At 41.0% G+C, this 20,872-nt stretch overlaps 2 protein-coding genes and 1 pseudogene across 6 annotated transcripts in view; 2 read left to right on the top strand and 1 right to left on the bottom strand.

The window, feature by feature from the left end:
* The first annotated feature begins 4,949 nt into the window (after positions 1 to 4,949).
* Positions 4,950 to 7,722, top strand: LOC115103637 (retinal cone rhodopsin-sensitive cGMP 3',5'-cyclic phosphodiesterase subunit gamma-like; annotated as a pseudogene).
* Positions 7,723 to 10,770: 3,048 nt separating this feature from the next.
* On the top strand, positions 10,771 to 17,104 carry LOC115104278 (G-protein coupled receptor family C group 5 member D-like). The gene is made up of 4 exons (XM_029625641.2): positions 10,771 to 11,103; positions 12,583 to 13,871; positions 14,158 to 14,213; positions 15,128 to 17,104. The coding sequence occupies exons 2-4, from the start codon at positions 12,653 to 12,655 to the stop codon at positions 15,224 to 15,226; spliced, it is 1,374 nt and encodes a 457-aa protein (XP_029481501.2). The 5' UTR covers positions 10,771 to 11,103; positions 12,583 to 12,652; the 3' UTR covers positions 15,227 to 17,104.
* LOC115104279 (RNA binding protein fox-1 homolog 2-like) overlaps positions 16,643 to 20,872 on the bottom strand; it is a 41,103-nt gene continuing 36,873 nt past the window's right edge. For 2 of the 5 annotated variants that reach the window (XM_065006566.1, XM_065006565.1), the window contains exons 11-13: positions 20,334 to 20,425; positions 19,974 to 20,049; positions 16,643 to 19,787 (exon numbers count right to left, since the gene is read on the bottom strand). In XM_065006566.1, coding sequence (XP_064862638.1) covers positions 19,743 to 19,787; positions 19,974 to 20,049; positions 20,334 to 20,425 — 213 coding nt within the window. In that variant the 3' untranslated portion in view covers positions 16,643 to 19,742. Of the gene's footprint in view, positions 19,788 to 19,910; positions 20,050 to 20,333; positions 20,426 to 20,872 lie in introns of those variants that run through there. The other 3 variants (XM_065006564.1, XM_065006563.1, XM_065006567.1) reach the window with 2 other exon arrangements.

Raw genomic sequence — 20,872 nt, 5'->3', positions numbered from 1 at the left:
CTGCAGGAGGGACTGGTGCAGTTCACAAAATAGATGGAATCATGAGGTAGGAAAATTATGTGGATATATTGAAGCAACATCTCAAGACATCAGTCAGGAAGTTAAAGCTTGGTCGCAAATGGGTCTTCCAAATGGACAATGACCCCAAACATAATTCCAAAGTTGTGGCAAAATGGCTTAAGGACAACAAAGTCAAGGTATTGGAGTGGCCATCACAAAGCCCTGACCTCACTCCTATAGAAAATTTGTGGGCAGAACTGAAAAAGCGTGTGTGAGCAAGGAGGCCTACAGACCTGACTCAGTTACACCAGCTCTGTCAGGAGGAATGGGCCAAAATTCACCCAACTTAATGTGGGAAGCTTGTGGAAGGCTATCTGAATCATTTGACCCAAGTTAAACAATTTAAAGGCAATGCTACCAAATACTAATTGAGTGTATGTAAACTTCTGACCCACTGGAAATGTGATGAAAGAAATAAAAGTCTCTATTTTTATTCTGACCTTTCACATTCTTAAAATAAAGTGGTGATCCTAACTGAACAAAGACAGGGAATTCTTACTAGGATTAAATGTCAGGAATTGTGAAAAACTGAGTTTAAATATATTTGACTGAGGTGTATGTACATTTCCGACTGTAAACACCAAGACAGTTCATGTAGAATGCATACTGTGTATTTGTCTGTCTATGTACTGCCTATAGTAAAGTCAAACCCCATCCAGGTAAATAGTGCTAATTTCTTAACCCCTGTGTAATCCAATTATCCAAGTATTACTGTTAGCGCACATAAAGAAAAGGCTGGGCCTGTGGTCTTAAAAGATTTATATATTGACCTACTAATACTAACACCATGCTTTGACTTCCTGTTGCATTTAAAGTTAAATGTCAGTGTTGTTTATGGAAAAATGGTTGTCAACAGTTAATTGTCTTTTAACTGTCTGTCAGACAGGTCATCACTAAGAGATCCCTAATCACATCAACTGTAATAACATCTTGAGCTATAGCTTCCTGACCTCTATTCTAGATGTTTATTCGACAACAAAGTGAAAGACCAAGTGGCGTCTTCACAATGTATCAACAGAAAATGCAATATTCTGTTTATCCAAAGCCCTCAAAACCAGACCAGACCAGGGGTCTGGGTCAACATATCCAAGACTCAACTTGAGGAGCAATATGTATGGCTACCTGTTTCTCATTCAAATCATTCATATAAAAAAAAAGATTGAAATTATATGAAATATCTCTTATGAGACACAGGACCGCTAAGGGCATGTTGTCAACTTTGCTAAGACCAAGCAGTGCAGACCTCCATTATCAGGTACGTGATGAAGTACTGTATATGAAATAGCGTCAGCTTCCTTTAAAGGCCCTTGGTCTGCACTGCTTGGTCTGTCCTGTACCAAAGGGTCCTAAATCTCTAATCCAGAATGTCCCCATTAACTGTAGGTCCATATTTGGCCACTTCACCATGCCCGACCTCAAGGTCAATGTCCTTGCACGTCAGAGCTCTGTGGTTAGACTGTTGCCTCCTGTGACGATGTGATTTTTGCTAGCACGGTTCATTTACATTGACATTTTAGTCATTTAGCAGATGCTCTTATCCAGAGTGACTTACAGTTAGCACATTCATCTTAAGATAGCTAGTTGAGAACCACATATCACAGTCGTAGTAAGTACATTTCCCCATTAAATGGGCACCTTCCCATCTAATTATTCCCCATGGACATGAACATTTTTACCACATATTCAACAAGGAAAAGTCAAATACAACACTTACACCCTCCCCCCCAAACAGAGGTTTTGATTCATGCTGCACTTCATTACTAATACAAATAGCACTGAAGAAATGAATGTGGTAAAAAGAGTTTGATGTTGTGTAATGATCTTAAGTAGCGCTACACTTAAACTGTACTGTCTAGAGTATAAACTATAGTGATTTGGGAATTATCTACAGTTACAGTTTGTTGTATTTGCTCTAAAACACATTTCAGAACTATGTGCTTACAGTTAGCTCTGAAACATTCATAAAAATCACTTATTGTTTGAATGTCCTTGATACAGTAAGATGCTGCGTGGTGATTGGATATATAGCTAAAAGTATTAGACACAGTATGTAGTCACATACTAGAAAAGGATGATCTTACGCAATGCAGATTCTCAGTACTTCCTCAATGCTCTGACGTATACCGAATACAGCAAGACGGACATGATGACTAACTTGGTTTTCAGTTAACTTGGAAAAAATTGTCTAGCCAATTATGAGTAATGGGATTGATCCATTATTAATTTTATCCACCAAAAAAATCCATTCTGAAAAATGTTGCTATTTTTTGCTATTGGCTTCAATGTTGGTTTGTGTTATTTCTGATGGTAAATTTCAGGTAGGCCTATATACCAGCTGTAACAGGACTGTTAAAGAATGCCACCTGTAAAAATACACTAAATACAGACACACTGATTATCACCAAGTAAAATAACTTTAGTAAATTGACCCCTAACCTACATGACAAGTCAGGAAATGTTCTTTATTTTTCAGGTGTGTTTGTGTGTGTGTTATTTTTTTATTTCACTAGAGCCATCTTAGGTCAAATATCCCACTCAGGCAACAAAATAGTTGTCAGGAGAAGATAGTGGTCTAACCATACCACCTGATCACAAGGAGTGACAACACAGTCTTTAAAGACCAATCACAGTGACAACGCAGACTCTTTAAAGACCCATCACACGGACCAGGAACGCAACCACAGACAGACAATGTCGACTCATTTGACAAGCTTGACACAGTTGTGCCAAGGCTTAATTGGATAAGTTAGTTAAAAACGACCGTATTGACCTTCCTCACTGACGTCCCCACCTCCTCTGATGTCCAGGAATGGAGGTGGGGTGGGGGAGGGTGGTGAAGGAGCTGGCTGACTTTTTTAGAGACCATGTGACTGGAAACCAGGAAACTCCAGGATTAAGAATCAGGGGTATTTAAATGAAGGCCGTTTCCTTGTGTTCATTTTGCTCTTGGACTGACATGCAGCAGTAGCTCTCATTTCGAGACAGAAGCTCCTTGGAACATTTGTGAAATTAGGTGAGGCAGAGACTTTTTATGTATTTATTTATTTAACCCTTATTTTCCAGGTAAGTTGACTGAGAACACATTCTCATTTACCACAACGACCTGGGCAATAGTTACGGGTGGGGGGGGGGGGGGGGGGGGGCTCCTTATTGCTACTTTTCTTTATTATTCCTTAGAAATAATACATTACAACTACTTAATTACGTATCGCTAATATAGATGAAAACATTAGTGCTACAGTATAAGTACACATAACTTGTAAAGGAAGTATAAAGGAAAAGTTCTAAGAGTATCAAGCAGGAACATCTAAGATTGTGATTGATTGACTCGTGCAAATCTAACACCTGTAGCCATGATGCAGAATGTACATGCATTTGTAATTGTAGCTCAACTGCTCATTGAGAATTCTAGCATGATAGCAATGAGTGTGCATTCAGATTGGGAAGTGAAACAATGGATTATGGACACAGTGCATGGAGGAATCCATTTGTGTGGTAGACAGAAGTCCACGTAGCTACAAACGTGTGTATCTTAACTCTAAAATCATTGCTAGCAAGTTCCAATGTCCATACTAGAATACCATTAAGACGTCCAGTGGAAGGCAGATATCTGAGAGAGAGCAGACACCACATTCCTAGAGAGAGAGGCTAGACTTACCTGTTAGAAGCAGAGACTGAAATCACAACAACAGATGCTTTTGCACAGCTTTACAGATCTCTATCCACTCTGGATGGGCATTAGGCAGCCACATAGGGAGAGCCAGATCTGTAAACTCATGCAGGTGCAGCATCTGTTGAGTTACATACCGTGTCCTGGTAAAGTGAGCTCCATCCACATCATTATGTTAACAGGATTAAGGAGCTCCCAGGTTCGGGGGGTACTCAGGAGACAGATTAGGAGGATACTGCTTAAACGGATGAAGAGGAACAGGAACAAGGACAGAGTGTGGCCTCACCTGTTGTCCAGTATAGTGTCTGAGCCACTAAAGAGATTGGCAGGCCAGCCACTGCCGGTCTCAATACCATCATTAATTAACGCCCGTCCCAACTTCTCAAACTTTTTCTCACTGATGACATCAAAGGCCAATGGGATCTAAAATCAGATGCACAGTAGTGAAGATATCATTTACAATAGTGTTACACTTCTATATGCATGTATATAAATTCAGTGGGGGCAAGTCAATTCAATACTTTAGTCAGGTCAAAATAATTGATCATGTAAAATCAGACATCCAAAAAGAAGATGTCCATGCTAAGAAAGGAGAGTGGCCAGTGTCAAGACAATGTACCAACCCAAATGGGAAAGATGTTTTGAAAAATATATTATGGGGACTGAGAAATGAAGGAGGTGATTTTCCCCCTCCCTTCGTGTTCTAAGCAATTGCATGTGACACAGAGGACATTCCTGGGATTTAAGAAGGGTAATTCATCAAATTGGGTTTTATATGGAATCAGAGATAATCTGGCTGTTTAGCTAAATCCCCCTGATCTTTTCTGATTACCAGTAAAGTGGCTGGAGGGAGCCTGGCAGAGAGCAAGAGATTAGCAGAAAGACAGCAGTAGAGAAGAAGAGAGGAGGTGAAGTTAAACTAGCTAAGATAGACGTAGAAAATGGGAGTGAGGATAATACAAGATAGAGGGAAATTATAGACTTTCTGGCCAACACTATAACAGCTCACCATCTCTCTTTCTAATGGGATTCATTGGCTTGGGAAACATGTTGACATTACCAAAGAAAGTGAAATAAACAAAAATTAAATAAACAATCAGAAATTAAGAGTAATCATTACACTCACAAAACATGTAAAACAATACAGACATTTCAAATGTTATTTTCTGTACAGTTTTGTAACAATCTCTGTCTCTCTCTGTGTCAGACCTCTGCAGAAATGAACACAGCTCCCCCTGCAGGAAGTGCCTTGGCAACGCCCGCTGGGACAGCTGGCCCCACCACCCCAAGAAGGGACCCCCCAAGTTCAAGCAGAGGCAAACCCGTACATTCAAGAGCAAGGCCCCCAAGCCTGGCCAGAAAGGGTGAGAATCTTTCTCTGTCAACACATTCACACAGATACACACAAGAACCACACACAACCGTTCCACATATTCACACTAACACTTAGTTTTCTCACATTCTCAAACATGTATACAGACAGACAAATTCTATCATCTGTAAGATACAAACATGTTTCCTTGTCAATTGCAGATTTGGTGATGACATCCCAGGCATGGAGGGTCTTGGCACAGGTAACTTTGATATTCCATCTACAATCATCAGTAGTCATGTTTGTTCATCTATATATTTGTATATTTCTACTTTCAGTATACAGCACCTTCAGAAAGTCTTCTTACCCCTTGAATTATCCCACATTTAGTTGTTACAGCCTGAATTCAAAATGGATTAAATAAATAAAAATGATCACACATCTACACGCAATACCCCACAAAGACAAAGACAAAACATCTTTCGAGACATTTTTGCAAAATGTAATGAAAATAAGTATACGTACATAAGTTTTCACTCCCTTGAGTCTATACATGTTCAAATCACTTGGTAAGTCTCAGAGTTTTGCACAATATTTTCCCATTATTATTTAAACATTTTAGCTCTGCTCATTGCTAGACAACCATTTTCAAGCAGATTTAAGTCAAAACTATAACTCGGACACTTAAGAACATTCACTGTATTCTTGGTAAGCAACTCCAGTGTAGATTTGGCCTTGTGTTTTAAGTTATTGTCCTGCTGAAATGTAAATTCATCTTCCAGTGTCTGGTGGAAGGTTTTCCTCTAGGATTTTTCCTGTGCTTAGCTCCATTACGTTTTCTTTTTACCCTGTAAATTCCCCAGTCCTTAAAGATTACAAGCATACCCATAACATGATGCAGCCACCACTGTACTTGAAAATATGGAGAGTGGTACTCAGTAATGTGTTGTATTGGACATAACATTTTGTAATCAGGACAAAAAGTGAACAGCTTTGCCACATTTTTACAGTTTTACTTTAGTGCCTTGTTGCAGACGATGCATGTTTTGTAATATTTTTATTCTGTACAGAGGTCCTTCTTTTCACTCTGTGAATTAGGTTAGTATTGTTGAGTAACTACAATGTTGTTGATCCATCCTCCTATCACAGCCATTAAACTCTATAACCATTGTAAAGTCACAATTGGCCTCATGGTGAAATCCCTGAGCGGTTTCCTTCCTCTCCGGCAACTGAGTTAGGAAGGACGCCTGTATATTTGTAAAGACTGGGTGTATTGATACACCATCCAAAGTTAAATTAATAACTTCACCATGCTCAAAGGGATACTCAATGTCTGCTTTTATTATTTTATAGGTGCCCTTTGTGATGAGGAATCGGAAAACCTCCCTGGTCTTTGAAGTTGAATCTGAGTTTGAAATTCACTGTTCGACTGAGGGACCATACAGATAATTTGATGTGTGGGGTACAGAAATGAGGTAGTCATTTAAAAATTATGTTAAACACTATTATTGCACACAGAGTGGGTCCATCCAAGAAAATGTGTTGACTCAAGACATTCAAATTTGAATTTTTTATTAATTTGTAAAAAATGTGCAAAACATAATTCCACTTTGACATTATGGGGTATTGTGTGTTTTAATCCATGTTCAATTCAGGCTGTAACACAACAAAATGTGGAATTACTTCTGAAGACACTGTATATCGACAACCAAGACAACCAACAAGTGTTTTTTCATCAACTGGACAATCATTAGTAATTATTTCTCCCTCTCTCATTCTCTCTAGACATAGCAGTGGTCTGCCCATGGGAGGCCTACGGCGACATGGAGCTCAGTGATCTGGCCAAATATGGAATCATCTAAGACTACTGCCTCCTGCCTTCCCTTAACCTCTACGCTCTTGACCCTTTCCTTCTGTGTTAGTCTGGCGCGCCACCATAAGGCGACTGGCCATCCCCCTAAAGTCGTCTCGTCACTCCACGCTGTTCTTAAGTCTGTTGTGGTCAGGCACTGCGGCCTGAAAGACCACATACGGTGGGCAGACGGAACACTGAACTGTTTATTTTTAGTATTATCATATAATATTATTATACTGTATTTTATACAGGACATAAGTGATACTTGATGTGATAAGACAAGACCACCCCCACCCCTCTCTACATTAGCCTACCTCGGTTCCCCCTTCCCTCTATCCTTTTGTAACCACTCAGATCCCGTTAGTCCCCCAATTCCTCTGTGAACCATCAACCACAGAATTGGACGCAAGCAAAAGACTAGCTATGACTAGCTTGTACTTGCTTATAGTCTACCACAGAACTGTAAATATGTCTCTGCTTCCAATGGAACCTCTATCTTCGTTACCCTCCCTTTTTTTCTACCCCAATCTCTTTTTTGCATTGTGTTTTTTACTTGCTGTTGATAAGGTGTGCTACTGTGAACACACAGGAAACGAAAGGGATGAGAGCAGGGAGGAGGGTGTGTGATGCTTTGTCATAGATCATTATGGTGAAGGCATTCCCTGTTATCCCTGTGGTGTTACAACACCGCCCCCTTCTTAGTGTACGGTATGCCACCAAAACATAATATAAATATGTTGATGTGTTACAAACACATTTATATGACGGAATGTGTATGTGTGATTGTATGTCCTGATAGATACATTAAAGTTTTTATTTTCAATACTCATGTTGTCCTTTGCTCTTCTGTCATCTCTGAGAAAATATGAGAAAATACAACCCCTTCCATGATGGGGTATCAAATGAAAATCTGAGTATGTTATACTTTTAATTAATAACTGACATTCTTTTCATGAACATTCATAAGCATATAATTCAACCATATTTTGTTCTACATTGCTCCACCATAGCAGACTGTAGTTTGAAACTTTAACAAATGTACAGTACCAATCAATTGTTTGGACACACCGACTCGTTCAAGGATTTTCCTTTATTTTTACTATGTTTTACATTGTAGAAAAATTGTGAAGACATCAGTACGATGAAATAACACATATGGAATCATGTAGTAACTAAAAAAGTGTTAAACAAATCAAAATCTATTTTATATTTGAGATTCTCAAAGTAACCTCCCTTTGCCTTGATGACAGCTTTGCACACTCTTGGCATTCTCTCAACCAACTTCATGTTGTTGTCACCTGGAATGCATTTCAATTAACTGGTGTGCCTAATTTGTGGAATTGCTTTCATTCTTAATGCGTTTGAGCCAATCAGTTGTGTTTTGACAAGGTAGGGGTGGTATACAGAAGATAGCCCTATTTGGTAAAATACCAAGTCCATATTATGGCAAGAACAGCTCAAATAAGCAAAGAGAAACGACAGTCCATCATTACTTTAAGACATGAAGGTCAGTCAATATGGAAAATGTCAAGAACTTTGAAAGTTTCTTCAAGTGCAGTTGCAAAAAACATCAAGCGCTATGATGAAACTGGCTCTCATGAGGACCGCCACAGGAAAGGAAGACCCAGAGTTCCCTCTGCTGCAGTGGATAAATTCAGTACAGTTAACTGCACCTCAGATTGCAGCCCAAATAAATGCTTCACGGAGTTCAAGTAACAGACACATCTCAACATCAACTGTTCAGAGGAGACTGCATGAATCAGGCCTTCATGGTCAAATTGCTGCAAAGAAACCACTACTAAAGGACACCAATAAGAAGAAGAGACTTGCTTGGGCCAAGAAACACGAGTAATGGATATTAGACAGGTGGAAATCTGTCCTTTGGTCAGGTGAGTCCAAATTTGAGATTTTTTGGTTCTAACCGCCGTGTCTTTGTGAGACGCAGAGTATGTGAACAGATGATTTCCATGTATGTGGTTCCCACCGTGAAGCATGGAGGAGGAGGTGTGGTGGTGCTTTGCTGATGACACTGTCTCTGATTTATTTAGAATTCAAGGCACACTTAACCAGCATGGCTACCACAGTATTCTGCAGTGAAACGCCATCCCATCTGGTTTGCGCTTAGTGGGGCTATCATTTGTTTTTCAACAGGACAATGACCCCAAACACACCTCCAGGCTGTGTAAGGGCTATTTGACCAAGGAGATGGATGGAGTGCTGCATCAGATGACCTGGCCTCCACAATCACACGACCTCAACCCAATTTGAGATGGCTTTGGATGAGTTGGACCGCAGAGTGAAGGAAAAGCAGCCAACAAGTGCTCAGTATATGTGGGAACTCCTTCAAGACTGTTGGAAAAGCATTCCTCATGAAGCTGGTTGAGAGAATGCCAAGAGTGTGCAAAGCTGTCATCAAGGCAAAAAGTGGTTACTTTGAAGAATCTAAAATAGATTTGGATTTATTTAACACTTTTTTGTTACTACATGATTCCATGTGTTAGTTCATAGTTTTGATGTCTTCACTATTATTCTACAATGTAGAACATAGTAAAAATAAAGAAAAACCCTTGAATGAGTAGGTGTGTCCAAACTTTTGACTGGTACTGTATATATTTCTCACAACCGGTTACTATGTTAGGTTTTTCCCAAACATACTGTACATGTCCTTATCTCAGAAACACATCCAACTGTCACCAGTTGAGACAACAATGTCTCATTTCCATGACATACCAACCACAAATATTGAGTAAGAATAATACAGTATGCCACTCTTGGAATATCCCAGACAATGTCCTGGGTGTTACAATCCCTTAGCACACGAAAGGATGGCGAAATCAACTCCTTTATTTCACAGTCCCCCAAAAATCTTTCTCAAAACGTCTTTGCCATTTGTGTTGCTACGTTGTATTGGTTGATGCCCTGTGTTCATAGGTCAGTCTGTGTCTGTGCTTTAATATGTATTTAGTAACTCTTGATAGTCTGCTGATACTGTATATTCTTCTCCTAGGTCCCTGAAGCTTATGGAAATCCTATACTGTGAACAGACAAACTATCCCGGCCTGTGTGTCTGTCTCTATGAAAGCTTCAGTGTTGATCCACTCTGCTCCATTTACACACACCTTACAGAACGTCCTTGCCTGTACAAACTTGATCCCAGGAGCTCAGCACGGGCTTGTTCATACAGAGACCCATTGGAAGGCATTCTCCCTCCCTGAGGGGTATCAGTGTTGTGAGGTTATGTCTAAGTGGTTACTGTTAGTCTCAGGGACAGTTAGATGAGTCAGTTGTGTTATTCAGCCTCCTCCTTCCTCCTCCTCGGTTGTCACTAGTTACTACAGCCACAAAGTAATAAACCATGTCCATTTCTACAAAAATTAGACTTTAAACCTAACCTTAATCCTAACCACACTTGTGTCTAAACCTAACCTTAAATTAAAACCAAAAAGCACATTTTTGTTTGAATGAATAGCCCATTTTGAGTTTGTGGTTGTAGTAACTAGTGGAAACCCTCCCTCTCACCTGTAACCTCTCTCTTTTTAACATAGCAACCAGCAGTGTGATTATTTATGATGACATGGCATTCAGATCCTTGCGTATGCATATCATTTCCAATCATGTGGTCAACTCTCATAGATAGATGTTCAACCTTAGCATTTCTTTAATACTGTGTGTGTGTGTGTGTGTGTGTGTGTGTGTGTGTGTGTGTGTGTGTGTGTGTGTGTGTGTGTGTGTGCGTGCGTGCGTGCGTGCGTGCGTGCGTGCGTGCGTGCGTGCGTGTGTGTTAGTGCCTGTTCCATAGCCTCCAGGGATTCGAGCCCCACCTATACTTTGCTGTTTTGTGAGATAGACTAAGAAAAAGAGAGTGAGAGGAGGGGAAGTCAGGGGTGGGTCAGTCCAAACTTCTCTCCTATCGCTTCACCACTAGATGTAAATGTGGGTGAGGTGAAAAAAAAACCCATCATCTTTCGTTTCCAAAATAATTTACTCCATCTCTCATTCCTCTCTTCCTGCTTTCCCTCCCTCCCTCGAGCACTGCCTGTGAAAGATATGGGAACATATTTGAGTTAGGAGGCACGTTCATACATAGATGACTGTCTACTGATGCATCAGCTGAGAGTTTATTGCAAATCTCAAGTGGAACTACAAGTAGGATCAGAAATAACCACCGACCACAGAGGTGGATGCACTGAAGCCTCGGGATAAAGGGTAAGTAATTCATGTTACTATTCTTTGTTAGTTTGAAAGTAGCTTGAATGGAGGTATATCTACCAATTTGTTTGCCACCTGTTTTGCCACAGGAAGAGTTTGTTGTTTTACAGTAAAAATGTTGCCCACAAGATTAAAAGTAAACAGTTGAGGCAGCGATGCCTTCATGTCTCCTGTTGTTGGGTGACAATTAAATCATTATCGTTTCGACTGTTGTTACTGTCAACCAATTCAACGACCCAATCAATGGAAAAACATTCAAAACAATTGTTTTATTCAATATTTGTTTATGTTATGTAACAAATTACCAGCCACATAAACATGTTCCTTAAATAATCAGTGAAGATAGACTTGATAGAGATGTTTTAGTGACTTTTAGAGGTTTTATCTCCTGCCCTCTGTGCAAAACGGAGTTATCCTTAAGGGTTATATAAAGTGGCCAGGGCCATATTTATCCAGCGATAAGCATATTAAATGTCATATTTGAATCTCTGACACTGAAACAAGGGCTCTGTTATGAACTAGAGGAAGTGACAATCAACTATCAGGGGAGTCTATCTCTGGCTTCTTTCTCTCACTCCCTCTCACTTCAATCTCAGTGGGTCAACCCCCCTTGCATTTGTATTTCATCACTGTCACGCTCACTCCCTATTGCCGTCTTTCCTGGTTTCACACGACATTATGAGTTAATGTAGTCTATATTTTTCCTCTGTGGGAGAGCAGGGATGGGCAACGGGACGTCACCATTTATTTACGATTTATTACGAAATCAGTTGGGGTTTCAACTTACTGCTGCGAGTTAAAATAGTGGAATATACAAGGTGCAATTTCGAAAGGTGGTTGTGCATCAGCAGTTATTCTCTTGTCATATAAAGCACTGATAGTCTGTCAATTAGCCCATGCCAGCTAACATTTTTTAGATCCCCAAGTTAGTTTTGCGGCCAGCTATCTAAAAATTTCTCTCCACCCTGTGGCAAAATGTGTAGAATTGCAGGAAATGATCTGTAAAACAATGTGGGTACGCAGACCCGCGAGCAACTGCGACCCCTCATGATGAGTTCAGATTTTCTGTGGCCCCGACTCCCTCCAAGTTGTCCATCCCTGATGTAGAGTATCTAGAACCTGTTCCTAATTAAATCACTCCTAATTCCTCTATTCTTACCTTGTACACAAAGTTATTTCCCTGTCCTGGCATGTCTGTGGTCTGACTGCTCCCTTCCCTCTGGCTGCTCTCTCTCTCTCTCTCTCTCTCTCTCTCTCTCTCTCTCTCTCTCTGTCCTTCACTCTCCCATTCTCTCCAAGCCAGTCATGTTTGTCTTCCTTTGTTTCTCCACTGTTATGTCTTTCCCTGTGTGACACTCCCCAGTCTTTATTCAAAAGCACCTTAATTGATTTGATTGTCCTAAATACCGCTATGCTCTATAAATAAAGATATTCAGAGTTAAAAATACATGCTCTCATGTATGCTACTTTTTCCAGGTAGCAAAGGCCCATCTGAGCAGGGAGTATACCATCAAAACAGAAAACCAGAGAGGAAGGACACAACAACATGCAGACAAAACAAAACAAAAGGATGGTCTTTCCATTCCAGATACACAAATCTATTTTTCTCATCCTACTATTCAATGTCCCACTTCCCAGCACATGTCAGACCACACTGAATGCCAGCAACCTCAACCAAACCATCCCTCCCAGTGCTGCCACTAGCTCTAATGCTATTCCCAATACCACCACTAACAATCCCACTGTAAAATCCACTATCAACCGAGGCACCACTTCCTTCCTCCAACGCAACTCTTCCTCAAACTCCACTTCCCAGGATGCAATCCTGGGGTGTGGGGCGGATCTGGACCCTGTGTACTCCTACCTGTGTGACCGTCAGGCGGCGTGGGGTATCGTAGTGGAGAGCCTGGCCTCACTGGGTTTTGTGGTCAGTTCAGGGCTGCTGGTGGGGCTGCTGTTCTGGACCCTATGGATGTGTGTGTCGTCCCGCCAGCGCAGGGGCATCGGGGGGAGCATAGCTTCTATGGCTCTGTTCCTGCTCAGCACGGCGGGGGTCTTCGCCCTGACCTTTGCCTTCGTCATCCGCCTCACCACCCAGACATGCCCCACGCGCCTCTTCCTGTTCGGGGTGCTGTTCTCCCTGGCTTTCTCCTGCCTGCTGGCTCGCTGCCTGGCCCTGCTGGGCTTCTCTGTAGCCCGGGGCTGGGGGGAGGCTGGGGTGGCTCTGGCCCTCTCCACCCTCCAGGTGGTCATCGCTACAGAGTGGCTGATCATCGTGCTGCTGCGGGACGGCCAGCCCTGCCAGTACTCCCAGGGGGAGTTTGTCATGTTGCTTATCTACGTGCTGGTTCTGCTGGCCGCCGGCCTGGTCCTCTCCCTGTGCTGCCTCTGCCGCTCCTGTCTCACCTACAGCTACAGCGGGGGCAGCCACCGACAGAGCCAGGTCCAGGCCACGCTGCTCTGCCTCACCCTGCTGCTGTCTGCTGCCATCTGGGTGGTGTGGATCGCCCTGCTGACCCGGGGTAACATGGAGATGGGCCGGCGGCCGCAGTGGGATGACCCGGTGCTGAGTATAGCCCTGGTGGCCAACGGCTGGGTCCTGCTGCTGGGCCACGGACTAGCCCAAGTGGTTCTCCTCTGCAGGTGGGAGGCCAGCTCCAAGGAGGGCCCCCTAGACTTTGGTGGATGGACCAGTCCCAACGCCAACCTGCCAGGGCTGGGGAGCCCGAAAGAAGGGAGGGAGAACAGAAGCTTTGAGAACGACGGTGAGTAACGGAGCAGTGAGAAACAGTAACACTGGAAAGGAGTAAAGCAGGGAAATGTACTGTACTGCATGTCTACGTTTAGTTAATCAGCAACATAACATTAGAAACACAGAAAATGGACTGGTGGTACAGTACTAATAAGTTAGCATGGAAGCTACATTATATATGGACTCGCTCCAATGAATAAAATATGACATATGAGGTTAATTACACAATCTGTCACTTTAATACTCACTGTATGGAATCTGCAGATAATTGAGTCACTGTATCGTGTTCTCTTCCTCAGGCAGAAAACAAGACCCCGTTTTCCAATCACCATATGAGTCTGGATTCTCAATGACAGTGAGTAGGCGTCAAAATGGCTCTGGGCTTACTGGGTGATTATAGGAACGAGAATCAGCATGTTGTAACAAATAATAACTAACAAAAATACATACTTAATCCAGTATAAGATAATGTATAGTATTTTACAAGAGACACAATTCACAAATTCTAGAGCACAAGTGTAGAGTCATGTTTTAAGTGTAAAACTAACAGACTCAATAATCCATGCCTTCTGGGAATGCTATTAAGTCCAGAAGTTGTGGGTGGAGCTAGAAAGTTGGCGGTCTGAAGTATTACAATGTAAATGTACTTTTAATCCGTCTGTCTGCATATTTCAAGACATGGCACATGGGGGTGTAGTGAGATACCCGGTGGTTTGGATGATTCTCTAACAAAAACTGAACAACATACGCACATCCAGGTACTTTACATGGATGCCTGATGAAAACTTAAGGGTTGTAACGTTGTTATAAATAAATATCACCTGGGAGCGTGAGCAGCAGTGTGCGGCATTTTCCTTTCTGTTTTCCATGGACAATTCTCTTCTCATCACTCATCTTGAAAAGACGTATACTAAAAACGTGGAAATCAATCAATTCGCCATCGTTAACACAATGGGAAAATCTAATGATTTATTATTTCAATATTGAAAGAGCGTGGGCTACGGAGACTTACAAAATGGTGCAGTTTCAGGCCATGTGGAGGAAAGTAGTGGGGGGTGCTAGTGGATCTGGGCAGGTGTGATGTGGTTGATGTTTGTATGATGTTGTCATTTGAATGTTTATGTCTTGTGTTGTTCATAAAAGATAAATAACAGCTTACAAAAGAATATGACCCTTGCCATTACAAGCCATGTATATGTAATGCTGAACAACTAATTGACATTCTTTACTGCACAAATGTTTTAATGTTTCACTACGTTTGTGTTTCAGGAAATAGATCCTGACAAAGATTACTCCATCCCTCGTCCTCAGACCACCAACATCAGCGAGCCCTATGATGTATACTATGGACACAGCCTTTCTGATTAAGATCGCTTTGCTTTTCATGTACACACACCCACAGACAAAGACAACCTAACAGTTTAACATATATAAAAAACGTTACAACCGCAATAGCATCTGCTATATATGTGTATGTGACTAATACAATTTCATTTATACATTTATACATGCACTCTCACATGGCCCAGAAATGTTTTGGAAGTTCAGCTACAAATGTATATGTCTTGTATAGAACCTGCATTGCAACATGATTTCCATAATTCCGTGACTAAGGCTCAATTGATTAATGGCATTTTTCTTTACTCAGGCTGGATCCAGATAGAATGAGCTTACTGAATCTGAGCTAATGTGACAAGAGTCTTTTTGCAACATGCTACTTGAAAACACCAGAGACAGTGTCTAATAGTCTCAGGCAGGAGGAGGCGTGAATGTGTCTGTATCAGGGTGCCAAACTGCAGGGATGGGCAGGGGCAGCGCCAGGCATGTGTGAAGGAGAGACAGGACCTGGCAGCGATAAAATAGACCCTTGTCACCATGTCTTAACATCTTACGTAAAGGTGGATGCCATTTCAAAAAAAGATTACATCCCACTTTATAAACACGTTTATGCATATAAATACATGCTATGCATATTGTGCCGTTTGAAAAAGTGTTATTCAAATGGAATGTTAAAAGGTATTTTTGTTAGTCATATCTAACAGCAGAGGGCTGATTCATTCTCACAAAAAGAAGCACAAGCTAGACTGAGTGGTACTACGGTTTTCACCACTAGGTGACACTGTACAAGATGTGAATTATTGTTGGTGGGATTCAATTTACCTCAATGTTCATACCATTATTGAGCCACCAAATGTAAACAAACTGCATTCCATCATGTCATTTCCCCATGCAAATAGCAGTTTACTGATATTAATGATAGATCTGTAGCGCTCTAGGAATGAGAGCATTATAACGTTCTACTCTGCCTGCCTATAGCCATCATGGTCATCTCATAATGGGCGAGTCTGTCGGGTCAATACCTCAATAATTCAGTGGATCCATGTGCTTTATTGTTTCACTGATCAAACAGCCCTCAATGTAATCATTTCACTTAGTCCTACTTCAATCACCTGGAAGTGCATGTCATCAAATTGGCAATTAGCCTCTTGTGCATTAGAGCAATTAACAGGGATATGAGATTTCCTCCAAACTCAACCCAGACATTCACATTCATTAACTTTAGACACAATGGTTAGTTAGACACAATGATTAGACACAATGATTGGTTCGGGAAAATTGGCTACTTTAGAGTTCAAGTTGGCAGTTTCCTCCAGCTCTACTACTAGTGAACAATAGGTATGGCCTGTGTGACCAAGCCATACCCTATGATTACATAAAAATAATCAATGGCAACTAAATCTATCAAACATTTTACCCAAATAAGTAGTTGAGAAAAGAAGAGTATAAAAACCAAACCGTTTATTATGTACATTCAATAACAATGACAGGAAATAGAAGGCAAACATGAAGATGGAAAAAAATGAAGAGAAATACACAAGTCACTTGAAGAAAATAAAAACAATATCACTTGGATCAATGAGCTTAGCAATGCACATGTGAAAACAAAAAGGTCACATGCAATTCCAACTCATATGAAATCCCGGTCCAACAACTCCCACTAGGTTGACTTCAGCACAGTGCAGGGGTAAGAGACACACCGCTGGGTCTAAGGTGATCACAGCAGCCGTGAGAGGGCACATGGGAGTCTCCACTGCTGGGTAACAAGTGGAAGGTTATGGAGGGATGGTCAGTTGCTGTGCCATAGAGCAGTCTTGTGCTACAATGCAAGGCATTGGAAACAACAGTTCAGTCTGTGCTGGACTGCTGTGTGCATGGTGGGACAACATCATTGGTTTACTAAACATACTTCAAAAGAAACACTGCAGGGGTTCAACATTCCAAATTAAAATTGAACTAAGGGATATAACTGGTAATTCAAATGATACCATGACCACAGAAGAACATAGATAACCCAGGCATAAACTTAACAAAACAAGCAGTATTTGACATATTATTCCCCCCCAACTAGAAACCAACTCAAATGGACTATGTTGAAACCCCTCTCAATCCTGCCTTCATATTTCACATAACCTCCTTTCCATAGAAATTGTTTTGATTCATGCAACAAATGAAATGACTTTTGACCCTGTCCTTCTCACAAAAACATGCATACTGATACTTTTAATACTTTTTAAGAGAAGTTCAAAATTCTTATTCTCACGATATCATGGCATAAATACTCCACAGAATAACTAATGCGGCTGTATGCATCCCTGCCGGCCTGATAAAACAGCTAGTAACATGGTAATCATCATGTCAACAGGTGGTTTATGGCTCAGCTCTTTACCTGGGTCCTCCACCCTACAACTGTTCCTGAACTACACACTGACTCCCAACTGGAAAAAGGAGGCATGTGGGGCTCTTTAAAATGGTGTGGAATAGAACACTTTGTTTCACCATCACACTCACTCTAGTCTGACATTTATTCTCTATCAAAATGCCAAATTCTCCTCTCAAGTCTACTGTGGACTCCTAAATGTTATATTGAACCCAACATTTTCCACTGATTTATCTGCCTGGGACCACTTCATCCAAACCCCTTGGCACATTCAGCAGCCCCGTTTTAAAAGACCAACTGTGACAGTTCCCAAATTTATTTTGGGGATTTTAAGTCTGTTAATCTGTTGCTATAAAATTATGTAAATAAATTCATGTTTGCCCCCATCTTCCCTCTCCACTTCTCAGATAACATGTTCTAGGACACGGTGCTTTTAAAACACCACCATCAGCAAACTGAAAGGGAGCACTTTGAACCCACCATAAAATAGAAAAAGAGCTAAAATAACAGCAAGAACAATCAGAAAAAGTATAATAAATGTGTACACTTGACCAACAAATGTGCTTTTAGAGAATCTTTGGAACCAAAAGACAAACAATAGCAATAACATATTCAGAGTATATGGAGATACATAATAGGTCAAAGACTATTTATATATTTTTGTTGGTCACTTCCTGTACCTTAAAGTAGCATTGAGGCAGTGACTTTAATACATACTGGACTAGAACATTCCCGAAGACATAGGAGGAAGATTGCATTGGGTGAACATTACATTGTTTCACTTCCCGCGTGTCTGTATTTGTGTCAACTTGACAAAAAAATATATATTAAAAATGGTGAAACCAAAAGTAACATCAACTTGCAGTGTTTGTAACTCTCATGTTTTCTACCATCTGGTGTGTTCCCTCAAACCCCTAAGAATTCCATTCTTATCTGTGAATGGCTGGGTCCAGCTTGCATGACTGGTTTCTACAGCATGTTAGCTATGCCCAGACACTTTCAATGGTTTTACCCCGTTCAGTCACCATTCTGATGCTACACCTGGAATGTCATATAGTCTAGTAAGGAGAACATGTACACGGAGTTGTGTTGAGCAGGCATGAGTTGTACAATATTCTCAAAAGGAAAAATGAAGACAATGTAGGTATATAATAGTAAGGATACATGATACAGATCAAAAGACGTGTGTCATTATAGTTTCAACTACAGTAAGAATCATAATCATAATACTTAGACCAGCAATAACAGTATTAATCAACTGGAAAATGGGAAAATTATGATGATAGTGGATGTAATTTCATTGCATCCACATTATATAATAACTTTAAGCAATGCTTTTTCATAGATAATTATAGAAAAGAAAAACTGAGGTAATGCAGAACAAAAACAAGTAATTTTGTTTATTTTTCCTTGTCATTTTCACACCATTTATCGTTTTTTTGTCCTTTACAGTTGGGTTGGTGGTGTAATGTAATGTAATGGTAGACTGTTTGGATTTCTCTAATCATTTTCCGAGCAACAGCTGTTACCTAGATTTAACTGCGTCGTCGCTCAGCTTTTGTAGTTCAGATTATGGACTTTTTGCTACTTTTGCGTTTCTTCGTGCCATTCACCTTTTTGTTGAACAGGTTCTTTAAAAAAACAACTTGGATGTGTTCATTGTTTAACTGATGGGAGTCCAACACTGGGCAGGTTGTCAATGTAGTGTTTCATATAAAGGACCTAAGATTTCACGCTAGTGATGGCCTACTTTTAGGTCATACTAACACATTGAGCTGTGTACATATGTGTGCATTTTACATTTGGGTATTATTACCAGACTATCAGGAGCAAAGGTTTGTAGTGATGTAGTGTAAAAAGTTACTGGTGGGCAGCAATTTCTCCATTCATGTCCAATAGTGTTTTTTATGGAACCATTCTTGTTCTTCCCACAGTTGTCTTCAATTATTGATGCCAGTCTTGAAATTCATAGGCAGTTTTCATTCATCCATTACTATGTCACTGAGTGTGACCGTTGAAGCAAGCCGAGTTACAGTTGAGTTTATCTTGAGTGGATGACCTTTTTCCAAAACACATGGGTTAATACTACCACCCGTAGAAAATGGAGGGGAGCTCTTTCCAAATGAAGAGGTTCAGAAATGTGGAATTCCGTGGTGCGAGTGCTGTTTAGTACGGCGCAAACCTACTGTATCCAGCCCGATATAAACTAGCCTGGAGGAGAGAGAAAGGGAGAGAGATAAAGAGAAATTAGAAATAAGGAAAGGAGGATGTATCTGTTTTTAAACAACAGACAGCAGTGAAAAAGATGAGCGAGGAGTAAATAACTACATTTACATAAAGTGAAGATAACTCAGTTTCCAGCCTGTTGTTGTAGTGTTGCGGCTGGGGGGCTCTTACCATGGCACCGACTCCATAGGCAGCTGCAGCAGGACCTAGAGCGTGGTAGGGATCTGTAGTGTACACTCGCCCATAACTGTCCCAGAGGAATACCAACACATATGTATTTCAGCTGCACATAGTTACAGTGAGAATATAACACACACCTTGCACTGACTCATAAATAGGCTGAGATATTACAAATCACATAAAAGATCTGTAAGATCACATGTATCATAAATACCCACCAAAATAAACACAACTAAAATCATTTCTACTATGAGTCATAGCCCTGCATGTTATTGTGTAAAAGTCTGGCCACATTATTGCATTTCGAGGCTGCTGCTTTCTGAGTCCTCAGACGATCCTCCTTATTCTTACCTGTCACTGTAAGCAGCAGCTGCCGCGGCAGCAGTTGCCCCGGTTACAGCAGTAGGCTGAGCAAAGCGATAGGCAGCGGCAGGATAGCCTCCCTGGGAGACAGAGGGACAAATGGAGGTTATTACCATGGTACAGCTGAGGTAGACAGGATCATTACCGAGGCAGAGTTGTGTAAGTGCAGAGTTAAAGAATCACAGTATAACAAGTTTAGAACATTTGTGGTTAAAGATTGAAGTATTAACAAATGTAAAAACAAAATCATAATAATTACACTGGAGGTTGTTGACAATCGTCAATAATGCAGCATATCAACGATTCAGAATTATAGAGAAAGATAAGTAACATTTACACGAACCATCCATATTATCGTTGTGATCTCTCATATGCATATAAGACAGAGAGAGAGGGGGAAAATAGAGATGCCACACTCACACACACTCACAGTGTCACCTCCTGGCATTGAGACAGCATGCTTGCCCCGATTCAATGCAAATCTATTTGAACACACCACTGCATTTGGACCTAATCATACAGAACAC

This window comes from Oncorhynchus nerka, linkage group LG21 (genome assembly GCF_034236695.1).
Source record: "Oncorhynchus nerka isolate Pitt River linkage group LG21, Oner_Uvic_2.0, whole genome shotgun sequence".
Classification (NCBI taxonomy): domain Eukaryota; kingdom Metazoa; phylum Chordata; class Actinopteri; order Salmoniformes; family Salmonidae; genus Oncorhynchus; species Oncorhynchus nerka.
This window is presented reverse-complemented; position numbering and strand designations above follow the sequence as displayed.

Bases quoted from the DNA above. Each gene is read 5' to 3' on its own strand.
- LOC115104278 (XM_029625641.2), top strand. From the start codon at position 12,653: ATGCAGACAAAACAAAACAAAAGGATGGTCTTTCCATTCCAGATACAC. The intron at 13,872-14,157 runs GTGAGTAACGGA...TCTCTTCCTCAG, and splicing joins CAGAAGCTTTGAGAACGACG to GCAGAAAACAAGACCCCGTT. The intron at 14,214-15,127 runs GTGAGTAGGCGT...TTTGTGTTTCAG, and splicing joins AGTCTGGATTCTCAATGACA to GAAATAGATCCTGACAAAGA.